Raw genomic sequence first — 12,125 nt, forward strand, 5'->3', positions numbered from 1 at the left:
CCTGTATACTTGTTGAGTATTATTCTATTGTCTACTAGTGTGATACATCTTGAGCATTATATTTGACTTTTTAGATGGAGAACTTCTGACATGTTATATGACCGTGAAAAGAAAAGTATCCCAGGGAAGGGAACTTTTTCTTGTCTGAAGTCAATACACTGAGGATTTCTGCACTGGAGCATCATAGGTTTGGTCCTGTTGTCCTACACAGAGCTTTTTGGACACTCTCTTCGATTGAATGGTGAGGTTATTCACTGTGATGATCACAGGAGAAGCAGCTCTCAAATGCTTCAGATCTCGCGCCATTTTCACCTCTTCCACTCCAACATCCCAGGTGTCGCCGACTTTGGCAGTTGAAAGCAGATTGTGTGCCGGTTTAAAACCTAACCTCAGACAGATGGGTTAGTGTGTGTGTGTGTGTGTGTGTTTGTGTGCTCCTTTTGATTACCTCTTTAGGACTTTTTCCAGCATAAATGCTGATCTTGTCAGGACCTGTAGTTCCCATGTGGATCAAAGTCAGGTCCTAATGAGGTAAAAGGTCACTAAGGTCCTGGTTAAGGTAAAGTTTGGTTAGGGTAAGGTAAAAGGTTTTTTCATCAGGGTTTACTAATTAGTATAATTTGATATCTCTATTATTCTTGTTTTGCTCTTTTTATTCTTGTAAATGTAAAATTAATAAACAAGAAGTATGTTTTGACCATTTGGACTTTATTGTTTTTTAAATAAAACACTTGCACACAGTTTGTTTCCTCTTTTTTTTCTTTTCTTTTTTTTTTAGCATAACACACATAGCAACAGAAAACCACTAGGTGGCAGTACAATCACATCTGACATTATTTTTAAATTATTATCCAACAGTAAGAATATGGAGCTTTACTTCCTCTACAGGACACTACGTTCATAAATAAGTTAAGTATTTCAACACTGACCAGTCACTCTTCACCGAACTGTCACTCACATGTGATGTAAGAGGTCACAATGCCAAAAAGAGACAACAGAGATTAAGCTTATGTGGCCAAACAAGTGGGACATAACTATACAGAATGGTACATGTTAAGAAAGCTCACAGTTGTAGGGATTGGCATATCTACCAGGTATCAAATGGCATTCATTACCCACAATACAGTGCTGGAGTATATGTATCCAAGCAGCCTGTGTGGTGAAGTTTCCTCAGTGATTTGCAGTGTTTTGTCTACACTCCAGTATCGTACACATACGTCATCAAGGAGCAGCTTGTCAATCGTGGCAGTAGGAGAAAAATAGTCTACAGTAGCAATTTAAAAAACAGGGGAGAGGGGGACTGTGAGGAGGAGGAGGAGGAGGAGGAGGAGGAGGAGGAGGAGGAGGAGGAGGAGGAGGAGGAGGAGGAGAAGGAGAAGGAGGAAGAGGGTGCTGGTTTGGAGGTGAGTTATGATTTTGTTTCTACATTAAAAAAATACATCATCCGTCTTTGGCTCAAATTAAAACAACAAAGAATACACTGAGAAGCAAAACATGAGCCAGTATGGTCACAGATTCAAGCATGTCACCAATGACGCACCCATGCACACTCACAAGTACACACACGCACACACACACACCCATATTTGAAATCAGGACTGAGGAAACACAACAAATTCATACAGCAACAAAATAGCACTGATGGCATTTGCTGTGACAATGTTCATAATACATTCAACAGAACGACTCACAATGAGCGACTTTAAAACGAGACACTGAGTCAAATCAGCTACTGGAAGAGTGATTAGTTTTGACAAAACTGGCAGCTCCTTGTGATCAACTGACTTTTACTTTGAAAAGATCAAAAAAACTCAAATCTGATCCACTGGAGCTTTTTGGTGGAGGAGAGCAAGTGAGAGGAAGAAACACTGATGTGGATTAGTTTTAAAAAATCAAAATGAAAATAAAGTGCTTTTGTTAAAACAAACGTCCTCTGTCTGAGGTATTAAAGAAAAATCACATCAAATGGCACAAAAGAAAACTCCAAACACTATGACATTACACTGTGCACTGATGACAAAATGAACTATGTACAGTCTGTAGTGTATATCCACACACTCAATTCACCCACTCATCAATGTCTGTGTTATTGTCCATGGTTTCCTATCCAAAGAAGAAGACAGATTGTGTGAGCCATCATCACATCTCCTGTGTTGTTGACCTCCAGAGGGCCGATTCTAAGAGGTAAGATGCAGTCAGTATCTCCTGTGCCCTCTGGGAGTGTTTGCCACCTCTTCTACAAAAAAATCTGGATTCTGGTAACTGTCACGTCTGCTGTACACTCGCTGCGTGAGAGGAATCAGTGCTCATCAAAAAAAAAACTCTCTTTCTAGTGCACCAACATACACAGGCCTGCACACATGCAGGCACGCCAGAAGATTTCCTCTCCCGCTAATACGTGAACGCCACACTTAGAGCACACAGCAGGAGCAGAGTGAGCCGCTTGATAGGTGGAAAATCAGAGTGTAGGGTTGAGGTGGCCGAGCCGCGGGGGTAGATCCTCCATCTGTCCCGGTGTGGGTGGAGACTTTCCATGTCCTTCTGGGCGCTGAACGCCGCCACTGTGAAATTAGCATCCCCGGTGGTCAAGAGATCAAACACACAGGAGTGAAAGTAAATGTCCTGCTCCTCCAGCTTCTCCCTGCAGCGCTCCTTTGCCCCTTCCACGCTGAAAACCTGCGGGGGACCATAGGGGGACGCTTGTATCTGTGAGGAGTAGCTGGGCCGACGGAGCTGCTGAAGCTGCAGGCCAAGCGCAGTAGGGGAGATGGGCAGGGGGAGGTGTCCAGCCTGGTCGATGCGTTCTCCACTGGGGCAGCCGTTCAGACAGAGCTGCAGGTCCTGGGTGGCGTCGTAGGCCTGAGCCAGCTCCTCCGGGATCCGCACCGCCAGGGTCAGGTAGCGGCCCATCTGGCGAACAATTACAGTCACACCGATGTAGCCGGCGTGCAGCTCTATATGGTGGCCCGGGGTGCGCTCAGAGATCCACAGAGCCCGGACCTTCCCGCTGGCACCGTCTGCACCAGCTAAAGAGTGAATGGGTTCTCCACTGCTCACTGTGCCGTCATCGAAGGCAGCGGGGAGGTTGTCTGTGATGGCCTGGTAGACCCTCTGGTCTGTGCAGCCGTCGTAGGGTTTAAAGATGACAGTTATCTGTAGAAAAGTTATAGAGACATTTTAAGTTTAAAGTGTGCTCGGTTGAAGACAGTTTTAAAATAAAGACATGCAAGAAACAGTTCACAGTTCCACTTTCATTCCCTGCACCAGCTCAATGTTTTTTGTCTTTTTTTACTTTGTAGTCTTTTATCGTGTTGTTGCCACAGCTGATGTTGTCTGTGTGTATATTTGTTAGATACGAACCCTGATTAAAAAGTGGGACAATAAAGAGATTGTTTGTAGCAATTCATCTTCTTGAAAATTTATCAGGAACTAATTTGATAGTCAATGGTTTAATAACAAACATACCAAATGTTTGAATATCAGTTTCTCAAATTTGCTCATCAGACATACATTATTATTACTATTATCATTATTATTGTTGTGAAAATATGATGGCAATAATTTTAACTTATTTTAGGGTCCTTACACGTGGCCACATCCAACTAACTATGGATATTTCAACACCAGTAATAACACCAGTAACTACAGTAATAGCAGTAACACCAGTAACAGCAGTTATAACACCAGGAACTACAGAAATATCAGTAGTAACTAAAGTAACAGCAGTAACACCAGTAAGATCAATAGTAACATCAGTAATAAAATCAGTAACACCAGTAATAACACCAGTAACTACAGTAACAGCAGTAGTAACTACAGTAACAGTAGTAATATCAATAGTAACACCAGTAATAACACCAGTAACTAAAGTAACATCAGTTATAGCACCAGTGGTAACAGTAAGTGGCACCAGTGATAACGTCAGCATTACTAAAAGTACAAATTCTGTGGTTCCTTTTTTAGAGTTTCCTTTTACATTTTCAAGACTCAATAATACTCATCAAATGTATCAATGTAATATCTAGTTGAAGCAGGAGTTAACTGTTTAGTTGATCAACTGAATTTATCTACAAATAATTTGATGGCTGATTTATCCTTAAAATATAAAAACACAAAGAGGACATTCAGTGGTGAAGATTTGCTGCTTCTCTCCATTTTGCGTGATAATAAAATGAGTATTTTTCATTGAGCAAAACTCAAAACGGGATTTACTGCGGGACTCCAACATTGATCACTTATAAATCACCAGATGAATTGATAAGGAAGATTATCATTGGTAATAACCTTAAGTAAAGGGAATATTTTTCTCTCTCTCTCACACACACACACACACATACGCAGACAAATATCAACTTTCACCAATTACACAGGTTATTGACTCTCATCACACAACATTTGAGAAATGACTAAATGACTTTTTAACAAGTTGTAATTTGACACAGCTATGCAAACATGCTGACACATGCACACACACACACGCACACACACAAACATGAACACACATATGCACATAAAACACATAGGGTGCCAGTAGTGAGTGGAAGCAGTGGTGGATACAGGGTGTGGTGTGAGCATTACGGTTAGCACTAACATCATAGTTCCGGAGAATGGCTGCTTTGTTCACATGACAGCTGTGAGGAATGAGGCCTGGCAGGCCATTAAGCCTAGAGGGTTGTTAATGTGTGTGTGTGTGTGTGTGTGTGTGTGTGTGTGTGTGTGTGTGTGTGTGTGTGTGTGTGTGTGTGTGTGTGTGTGTGTTTGTGTGTCTGTCTGTGTGTGTGTGTGTCCCTAATAATCATGACTAATAACTTGCCCCACCTCTGACACAAGGTTAGACCTTCAGCTCCACTGTATAGCAACCTCTACTACTTGCTTAATACGTGCATGTGTGTGTGTGTGTGTATGACTAAGTGTATACATGGGTGTGTATGTGCTTTAATAATTAAAGCTATCGACTAAACTAGAGAGGGTAGTAGACCATCGGGGAAACATCAACATTGCTTCTTTAACACCACAAAGATTACCTTGTATGGTTTGTCATCCATTTGGTGTGTGTGTGTGTGTGTGTGTGTGTGTGTCTGTGTCTGTGTGTGTGTGTCTGTGTGTGTGTGTGTGTCTGTGTGTGTGTGTGTGTGTGTGTGTGGGGGGGGGGGGGGGGGTTATAAGTGCTTGTGTGTCATTTCTATCTTATACAGATAAGGAAGCATATTTTACATGCAAAGTGCTTTAAGCTTTAAGCGCCACCTACGAGTCACACAAACACGCGCATGCACATGCGTAAGTAAACAATAAGTCCTTTCACACATTTCATTCCATGTTATTAAAGGTCATGCTATATGCAGCCATTAACCAAGTTAGGTTTCCAACACTGCTTCAGTCAAAAGCGACAGTCACAAGATCGGACTCTTTGCCTCACATCTGTGAGTCAGGAGGGCGTGAAAGACACAGAGAGCGACACAGGAGGAAAGAGAGAAGGAAAAGTAGAGCCGCGAGAGTGAGGGTGTTTTCCAGCTTCAAGTTGATAAGATTTCTCTCTCTGAGACACAGGAGGACAACTTAGATGTCATTATAGAAACACACACACACACATAGATAAAGTAAATTACAGCAGCTGCTCTCACTTAGGTAACTCTTTCAGTCTTAATGACACCAAATTAGTCCCCAGAAAGCCCACTTATCTCTGTGTGTGTGTGTGTGTGTGTGTGTGTGTGTGTGTGTGTGTGTGTGTGTGTGTGTGTGTGTGTGTGTGTGTGTGTGTGTGTATGTGTGTGTGTGTGTGTGTGTGTTCTGTCATCCCTCTGCACCAGTTTATTCCTCACCTTATTGGTTGCTGTGGCGCTGGACCCAGGAACCACGGGAACATTAGTGACCTGCACCGACAGATAGTCATTATCGATGAGAGGCCACGCCCCCTCCACCTTACAAGTCTGGAAACTGTCCTTAAATGTCCTCAGGTGTGGGTCCCCAAACAGCCCGCAGAACAGGTACACAGGCAGAGAGTGGCCGTGGGTGTGAGCGTGCGAATGTGCATGCACGTGGGAGTGTGTGTGGGCGTGCTGGGTGCGACTGTGGTAGCTGCAGGGCTCCAGGTGGACCTCGGGGTGTGTGGAGGAAGTGGGCCCGTCTCTGGAGCAGTTCCTCTGGCTCATGAGGTCTGAGATGCCCAGCACGGCCGAGTGAAAGACCAGGTTTCCCCGGCAGGACTTGGCCGTCCTCTGGGTGCAGGCTGAGTACGCGCGTAAAGCCTTGCAGAATTCAATGTGAAAGCCATCCACAGCCGGAGTCAGGTGGGAGGTCAGGGAGACGAAGTCGGTGGTGCACTTCTGGATGCGACACTGAGGGGTGGCCACTTGACACTGACCTGGAGAGGACACACAGATAGTCAGAAATACTGCAAGAGGGAGATATTATTACAGTAATACAAGTGGGTGACTGGCTGAAAAACAGACTGAAAGAAATATGTAATTTAAGAGTGAGAGCTGGCTCTGAGGTCGTCGTGTGAAGACAGAAAGCTTTGATCTTAAACACACAATGCTACCAGCCTGTTACAATCCAGCCTCATAAAATAGCAAAAAGAACGAACCGCTCATTCAAAGTCTTGATCAATCGGCACAGCCGCTCTGTGAGTGTAATAAACCTTAAGTGTAATAAACCAAAGAGCAGCCGGAGAGAAAAGATAAAGAACATTTTCCCACAAGGAGTTAGATAACACTGCTTATACAGCCCAGGAACAAGTGAGAGAAAGACATTTATAAATTCAGAAGGCAGAGATAAGAAGACAATACAAGGTGTGCCCTGCATGCATTCATACTACCATGATGTTGTAAAGCTTATTTGTCTTGACACCTTCCTGTTGATATAATTCTGTGGTCATTCCTGACTGGCACAGTCAAAATTCCCCTTCATCAAATAAAAAAAAAAGCCACTTTTATCTTCACTTTAATGTTTGTTTACAGACATAACGGCGATCAGCAGACCAGGCCAGAGTACGTCCATGTGTCCTAGAAGACTGATTATTCTGCCCTTGTGAAACCATCAAGAACAAATTTCTTGGTCTGAAAATCGTCCGTGATGTTTTATCTATTGCTACGTTTCTGAATGTAACGAGGGTCAGACCGGCCTTTTATATCATAGATCATCAGAGAGAGAGGGAGTCTGAGCGAGAGAGAGAGAGAGAGAGAGAATAGATTAGAGACCAGACCTAATGCATCAGTCACAGTGTGCTCCTATTAAATTAGACCAGAGAGAGAGAGGGAGAGAGAGAGGCTCTGCAGTGTATGGGCAGCCAAGCGCACACACACACACACACACACACACACACACACACACACACACACACACACACACACACACACACACACACACACACACACACACACACACACACATATACACACACACACATAGAAATAGCTATAGAAAAAATGCTGGACGTGCTTGTGTTACATACGCACAGTCCGTGATTTGTCCTAATGGCCACACATAAGCAGAAAGTATACGTTTTTTCACTGAAATCAACAGATTCCTTTAATGTCACAGCATCGCTTAACAACCACGAGTTCCCACTGACACATGAACACACACACATACGCAAACAGCACATTCCAGCTCTTTGTACATTTATTTGATTTCACTGGCATGAAGGAGTTGGATGACACCATTTGGGGGCAGTAGTGCTCCGAGTTTTACAAATCAGGGTGCAGGTACGGACCCCCACTCACTCACACTGTGCTTCAGAATCTCTCCCCAGCCTGTTAAATACTGACACCACACACACACACACACACACAGGCTGCCGTCCATGCCAACCACCGCTGCTCAGACGGTCTGAGCACTGAGGACACATTGTGTGTTTGACTGGCGCAGCAGCAGCCTCCTTCTCTCCCTCCTATCTGCCCCTGTAGAACCTAAATGCCGCTTCCAATCTAATCAGAGTGGGTTTATATTCTCTTTCAGAGGATATCACAATCTGGAGCCGCTCTGAAATACACACACAAAAGCGCTCATTCACTGACATTGTCCCAGCAGGGTGACATAGCAAAAAAAAAAGAAAAAAAAGGGAGTTGGCCCTGTAACTGAAGGAGTTCAAACCACTGACTTATACAAAGGTTAAAAACTCTGTGACGACATGTATCTGCTGAAGTTTCACACCAGCTCCCATTGTGCTTCTGCTTTTATAGCTCGCCCTGCACTCTCTCCTTCTTGTGCATGCACCAGGATTTTTTATATGATGTTCTAAATCAATATTAAAGTGTAATTTTCATACTTCAAGGCTTCCTCAAGATCTCCCTTTTGTGGAGCCGTCCTCCTGAGTGTCCTCTCTGACTACACATAGCTGCTCTGTCAAAAGAAAATCCCATCTGTGCTTATGCAGAGGAAATATGTGGTAAATCGAGCCGAGGTTGCGAGCTGAATTGACTTGACGGTATTGTTAAGGAGAGAATAAAGAACTCCACGTGTGAAGGCCTTTCAGTACATGCACAGCCTGGTCTGTTTCATCCCTAGGGGTAAATATCTAATATAGTCACAAATGCCCACACCATCACTTCCATGTCCTATATCAAACTCCTTTTCACTCCATCCCTCTCTCCTAGCTGACCCTATCATCTCATGGGCCTCTTCTCCCAAGCGTCATCTGCTCCGACCTGCTCCGATCAGATTCTTCCCCCCAGTTTGAATCATTTGCCTCCATCAGCACAACTCAGTTTTCAGCCTTAAGCCCTCTCGACCCGATTCCAAGTCTCCTCGCCATTTCTCAGCCTCTCCTCCCTGCATCCTTAGGCACCCTCGCCAACATCACACAGAGGTCAAAAGATCCTCCGGCTGAATCTCCCACGGTTTTAACCGATTTCTTTGTCTCCCTGTCCACAGGCCTGCAACTTCTCTGATCTCCGGGGATCAGAGAGGGATCTACTGGGATCATCTCTCGGCCGGGAGAATGGCTTGTGAAGTGCTTATTGATCACCCTGTTGTGTGCACTCTCCCACACAAACAGCCCTCCAAGCTTTTGGTGGTACAAAGCTTTACAGGAGCTCACTAAAGCGTGCACTCTCTCTCTCTCTCTCTCTCTCTCTCTCTCTCTCTCTCTCTCTCTCGCTCTCTCTCTCTCTCTCTCTCTCTCTCTCTCGCTCTCTCTCTCACCTGGACACCGCAAACAATAGTCAACAGTTCAGACATTCCTGCCTTCCAGTCTAACCCGACACATGGGCCTGACAGCTGGACTAACAATGAAACGTGTTGCATTGAAATTTTAACAAATAAAAATGTTTTGCTGAGAAAGACCAAAATAATGCACATTCTTTCCAAGTGACGCACATGCAGGAGAAAGTGCCACGAGGGTCTTTACAGTGAAGTGGGTCTGTGTTCCCACCAGGCTGTGTGCGGAGGCAGTTTTTGTCCCACTGCCTGAGCCGTGTTAAACTAATTACTGGAGGTGTGACTGCTCAACAGACAGCCACCAACAACAGCCAACCCTCTGCACACACGCAGCAACACACACACACACACACACTCGACCAACACACAATAACATGCTGGTGAGAGGGGACATTGTGTTGCTTTTTGCACCAAATGAGAAATGCATGTGTTTCTGAACTGAAGCGATATAATTTGAACCGAATGAACAATGTGATCAGGCAGTTAAAGCCTAAATCATGACTTTGTCTAGTTACAAATATGAGTCACATTATGTTTTAATGTCAATAATCCTTACAAACACTTTTGGCTTTAGGTCAACACACTGTTCTTTTGTTTAATTATTTCTTATCTACCTGGGATTTGACTTGTAAACTGGCATATGTGAGCTCTACCCTTTTCTGATTATCGGAAGAAAAACAATAATGAATACCATGAAATTTAGTTGAGATTAATTCACCTTTTTTGTTTTCAAGATTCCAGCCTGCATGTTATGTGAATTTACATATTGTCATTCATGCTTATTAAAGTAGGTTGAGTGAACACGTTATAAAATAAGCACACATGACAATATATACATTTCCATTACATCATGCAACTTCATTTTTATATTATGATACGTTTTTATTAATTTGCACCATGCTACTGAACATAAACTGTATCCCACACAGATTTACTTAAATTATTAAAACACAGCACAGCTCCAATCTAAACTTTTCTCATTAACACTCGGATACATTCAGTTCGGTTTCTTTCTTGACTCCTTGTATATCGCTCTGAGTGAAGCTATAATCTGTTCTATATGAATATGAGGAGAGGTAGTCACACTCTCTCCCCTTCTCTTCCCCTCCTCCATGAGCCATTAGGGGCAGACAGGAGAATGACGGCCCAGGAGAGAGGGGAAACTCGATCCGGGCTCAGACTGCAGCACTGCCGCTGGAGAGAGAGCCATTGTCAGGGCCTAACACAAGGATCGGCAGCACAATGACTACTTAATAACTAATAAAGTATCCGATGACTAAAGGCTAATAATGCAGCAGACTAAGAAGATAGATTGCAGAGGTTTGTAGCTGCAGGAGCGCACAGAAATTAGTGCGTAACAGCGTAAAAGAGTGCGTAAAACCCCAGATGTGCTGCGACTCATGGCCGAGAGACGTGCAGTCGCTGCGGTGTGGAAAGTGCAGTTCTAGTTACCTATCTGAGCACCGCAGCACAGAGCGATGACCAGCAGCAGCAGTGGCCGGAAACGGCGCACCAGAGACGGGGAGGCGAGGCGCTCAGCCCCGCGGCAACAGCATCCGGCTCTCCCCATCCCCGTCCATGCAGGGCCAGGAGGGGAGAGTGGACAGAGATCCAGAGGGCGAGGAGGGGTGGTGTCCAGGCCTTCTTCTCACTTCTTCCTCTTCTTCTGTCTCTTCTTCGTCACTCTTCTCTCCTTCCTCTCCTCCTCGGGTTCGCATTAAAACACAGCTGCTCCGCGGAATGCAGGGCGGAGCGGTTGGAGAGGAAGGAAGGAGCAGAAAGTACGAGCTAAAGTCACTCCGGCCAAAGACACTTTTACTTTTCTCTCCCTGCGTAAATCCAGTAAGTGCGCTCCCTCCACGGTCTGACTTTTACCTTGTGATGATCTCTCTCTCTCTCTCTCTCTCTCTCTCTCTCTCCCTTTCTCTCCCTCTCTCTCTCTCTCTCTCTCTCTCTCTCTCTCTCTCTCGCTCTCTCTCTTTCTCTCTCTCTCCCCTCTCCCTCTCTCTCTCTCTGTCTCTCTCAGGCCGGGGTTTTCTCCTCCACTCCTCCCACTTCACTTTCTTCCCCTCCTCCTCCTCCGCCTCGCCGACAAATCAATACTGAATCAACCAAACCCTGTTGGCGGAAAACCCGCCTACAAAGACTCAGGTACGCGCACGCACACGCACACACATGCACACGGAGAGAGAAATAATGGAGAGGCTGCAGATAAAACTTGTAAAACGTTGGTAAGATCCCATTAAATCACTGGGTACAAAGAAGACAATAATGGGTTTCCGATGCTGTGCTGCCAACAGATTTTATATTGCACAGTGAAAGCTTTAAGGGAATCACCATATTTATTTTAATATGTGCATCCTTGGTTTCTGGTATTTTCCTAAGACGACAACAACAAGAACAACAAAAGCAACTGCAACAACAACAACGGCCGCATGATGCAGAAGAAAATGTACCGTTTAAAAAAAAAATTGTATTACTTTATTATGTTTTCACACATGTTTGTGTGTTTGTTGGTTGGTTGGTTTTTAAGCAAAATTACGCAAAGAACTACTTGGTGGAAGGATGGGTCAAGAAAGAACCCAATGAACGTTGGTGCCAACGCAGATCAGGAGGTGGATAAAGAAACTTTAAATACAATGTCTCTAACATTGCGAGATAGGGTGATTTTCAACCTTTTCTTTAATTTCACAGAGAATAGTTCACGGTTTTTGATGAAAATAATAAAGTGATATTCATGTGTGCGCAATTTGGTGCAAATCAGACTAAAATCTAGTGAATTTAAAATGTGGTTTCAAAAGGGGACTGTTGGGCCTTGGTAAACACTCTACTGAGTGAGTGCCAGTGTTTTCTGCAGAATCAAGAGCCACTAGCAGCAGGATATTTCTTAGGAGAAAGTGTATTAATTAGTGGGTATTCACAAACAAGTGTCTGATTCCATGTTTGGTTCCTTGATTTATATCTTCTAA

The 12,125-nt window shown here is 44.2% G+C and overlaps 1 protein-coding gene across 1 annotated transcript; it reads right to left on the reverse strand.

The window, feature by feature from the left end:
• Positions 1-691: 691 nt before the first annotated feature.
• Positions 692-11,119, reverse strand: rgmb (repulsive guidance molecule BMP co-receptor b). Its single transcript, XM_034594720.1, has 3 exons — positions 10,609-11,119; positions 5,820-6,361; positions 692-3,153 (listed from the first exon to the last, which is right to left on the reverse strand). The coding sequence occupies exons 1-3, from the start codon at positions 10,724-10,726 to the stop codon at positions 2,392-2,394; spliced, it is 1,422 nt and encodes a 473-aa protein (XP_034450611.1). The 5' UTR covers positions 10,727-11,119; the 3' UTR covers positions 692-2,391.
• Positions 11,120-12,125: the final 1,006 nt, after the last annotated feature.

This window comes from Hippoglossus hippoglossus, chromosome 9, assembly GCF_009819705.1.
Source record: "Hippoglossus hippoglossus isolate fHipHip1 chromosome 9, fHipHip1.pri, whole genome shotgun sequence".
Taxonomy (NCBI): Eukaryota; Metazoa; Chordata; class Actinopteri; order Pleuronectiformes; family Pleuronectidae; genus Hippoglossus; species Hippoglossus hippoglossus.

Bases quoted from the DNA above. Each gene is read 5' to 3' on its own strand.
- rgmb (XM_034594720.1), bottom strand. From the start codon at position 10,726: ATGGGGAGAGCCGGATGCTGTTGCCGCGGGGCTGAGCGCCTCGCCTCC. The intron at 6,362-10,608 runs GTAACTAGAACT...TGTCCTCTCCAG, and splicing joins GTGCTGCGGTGCTCAGATAG to GTCAGTGTCAAGTGGCCACC. The intron at 3,154-5,819 runs GTGAGGAATAAA...ACTTTTCTACAG, and splicing joins GCGCCACAGCAACCAATAAG to ATAACTGTCATCTTTAAACC.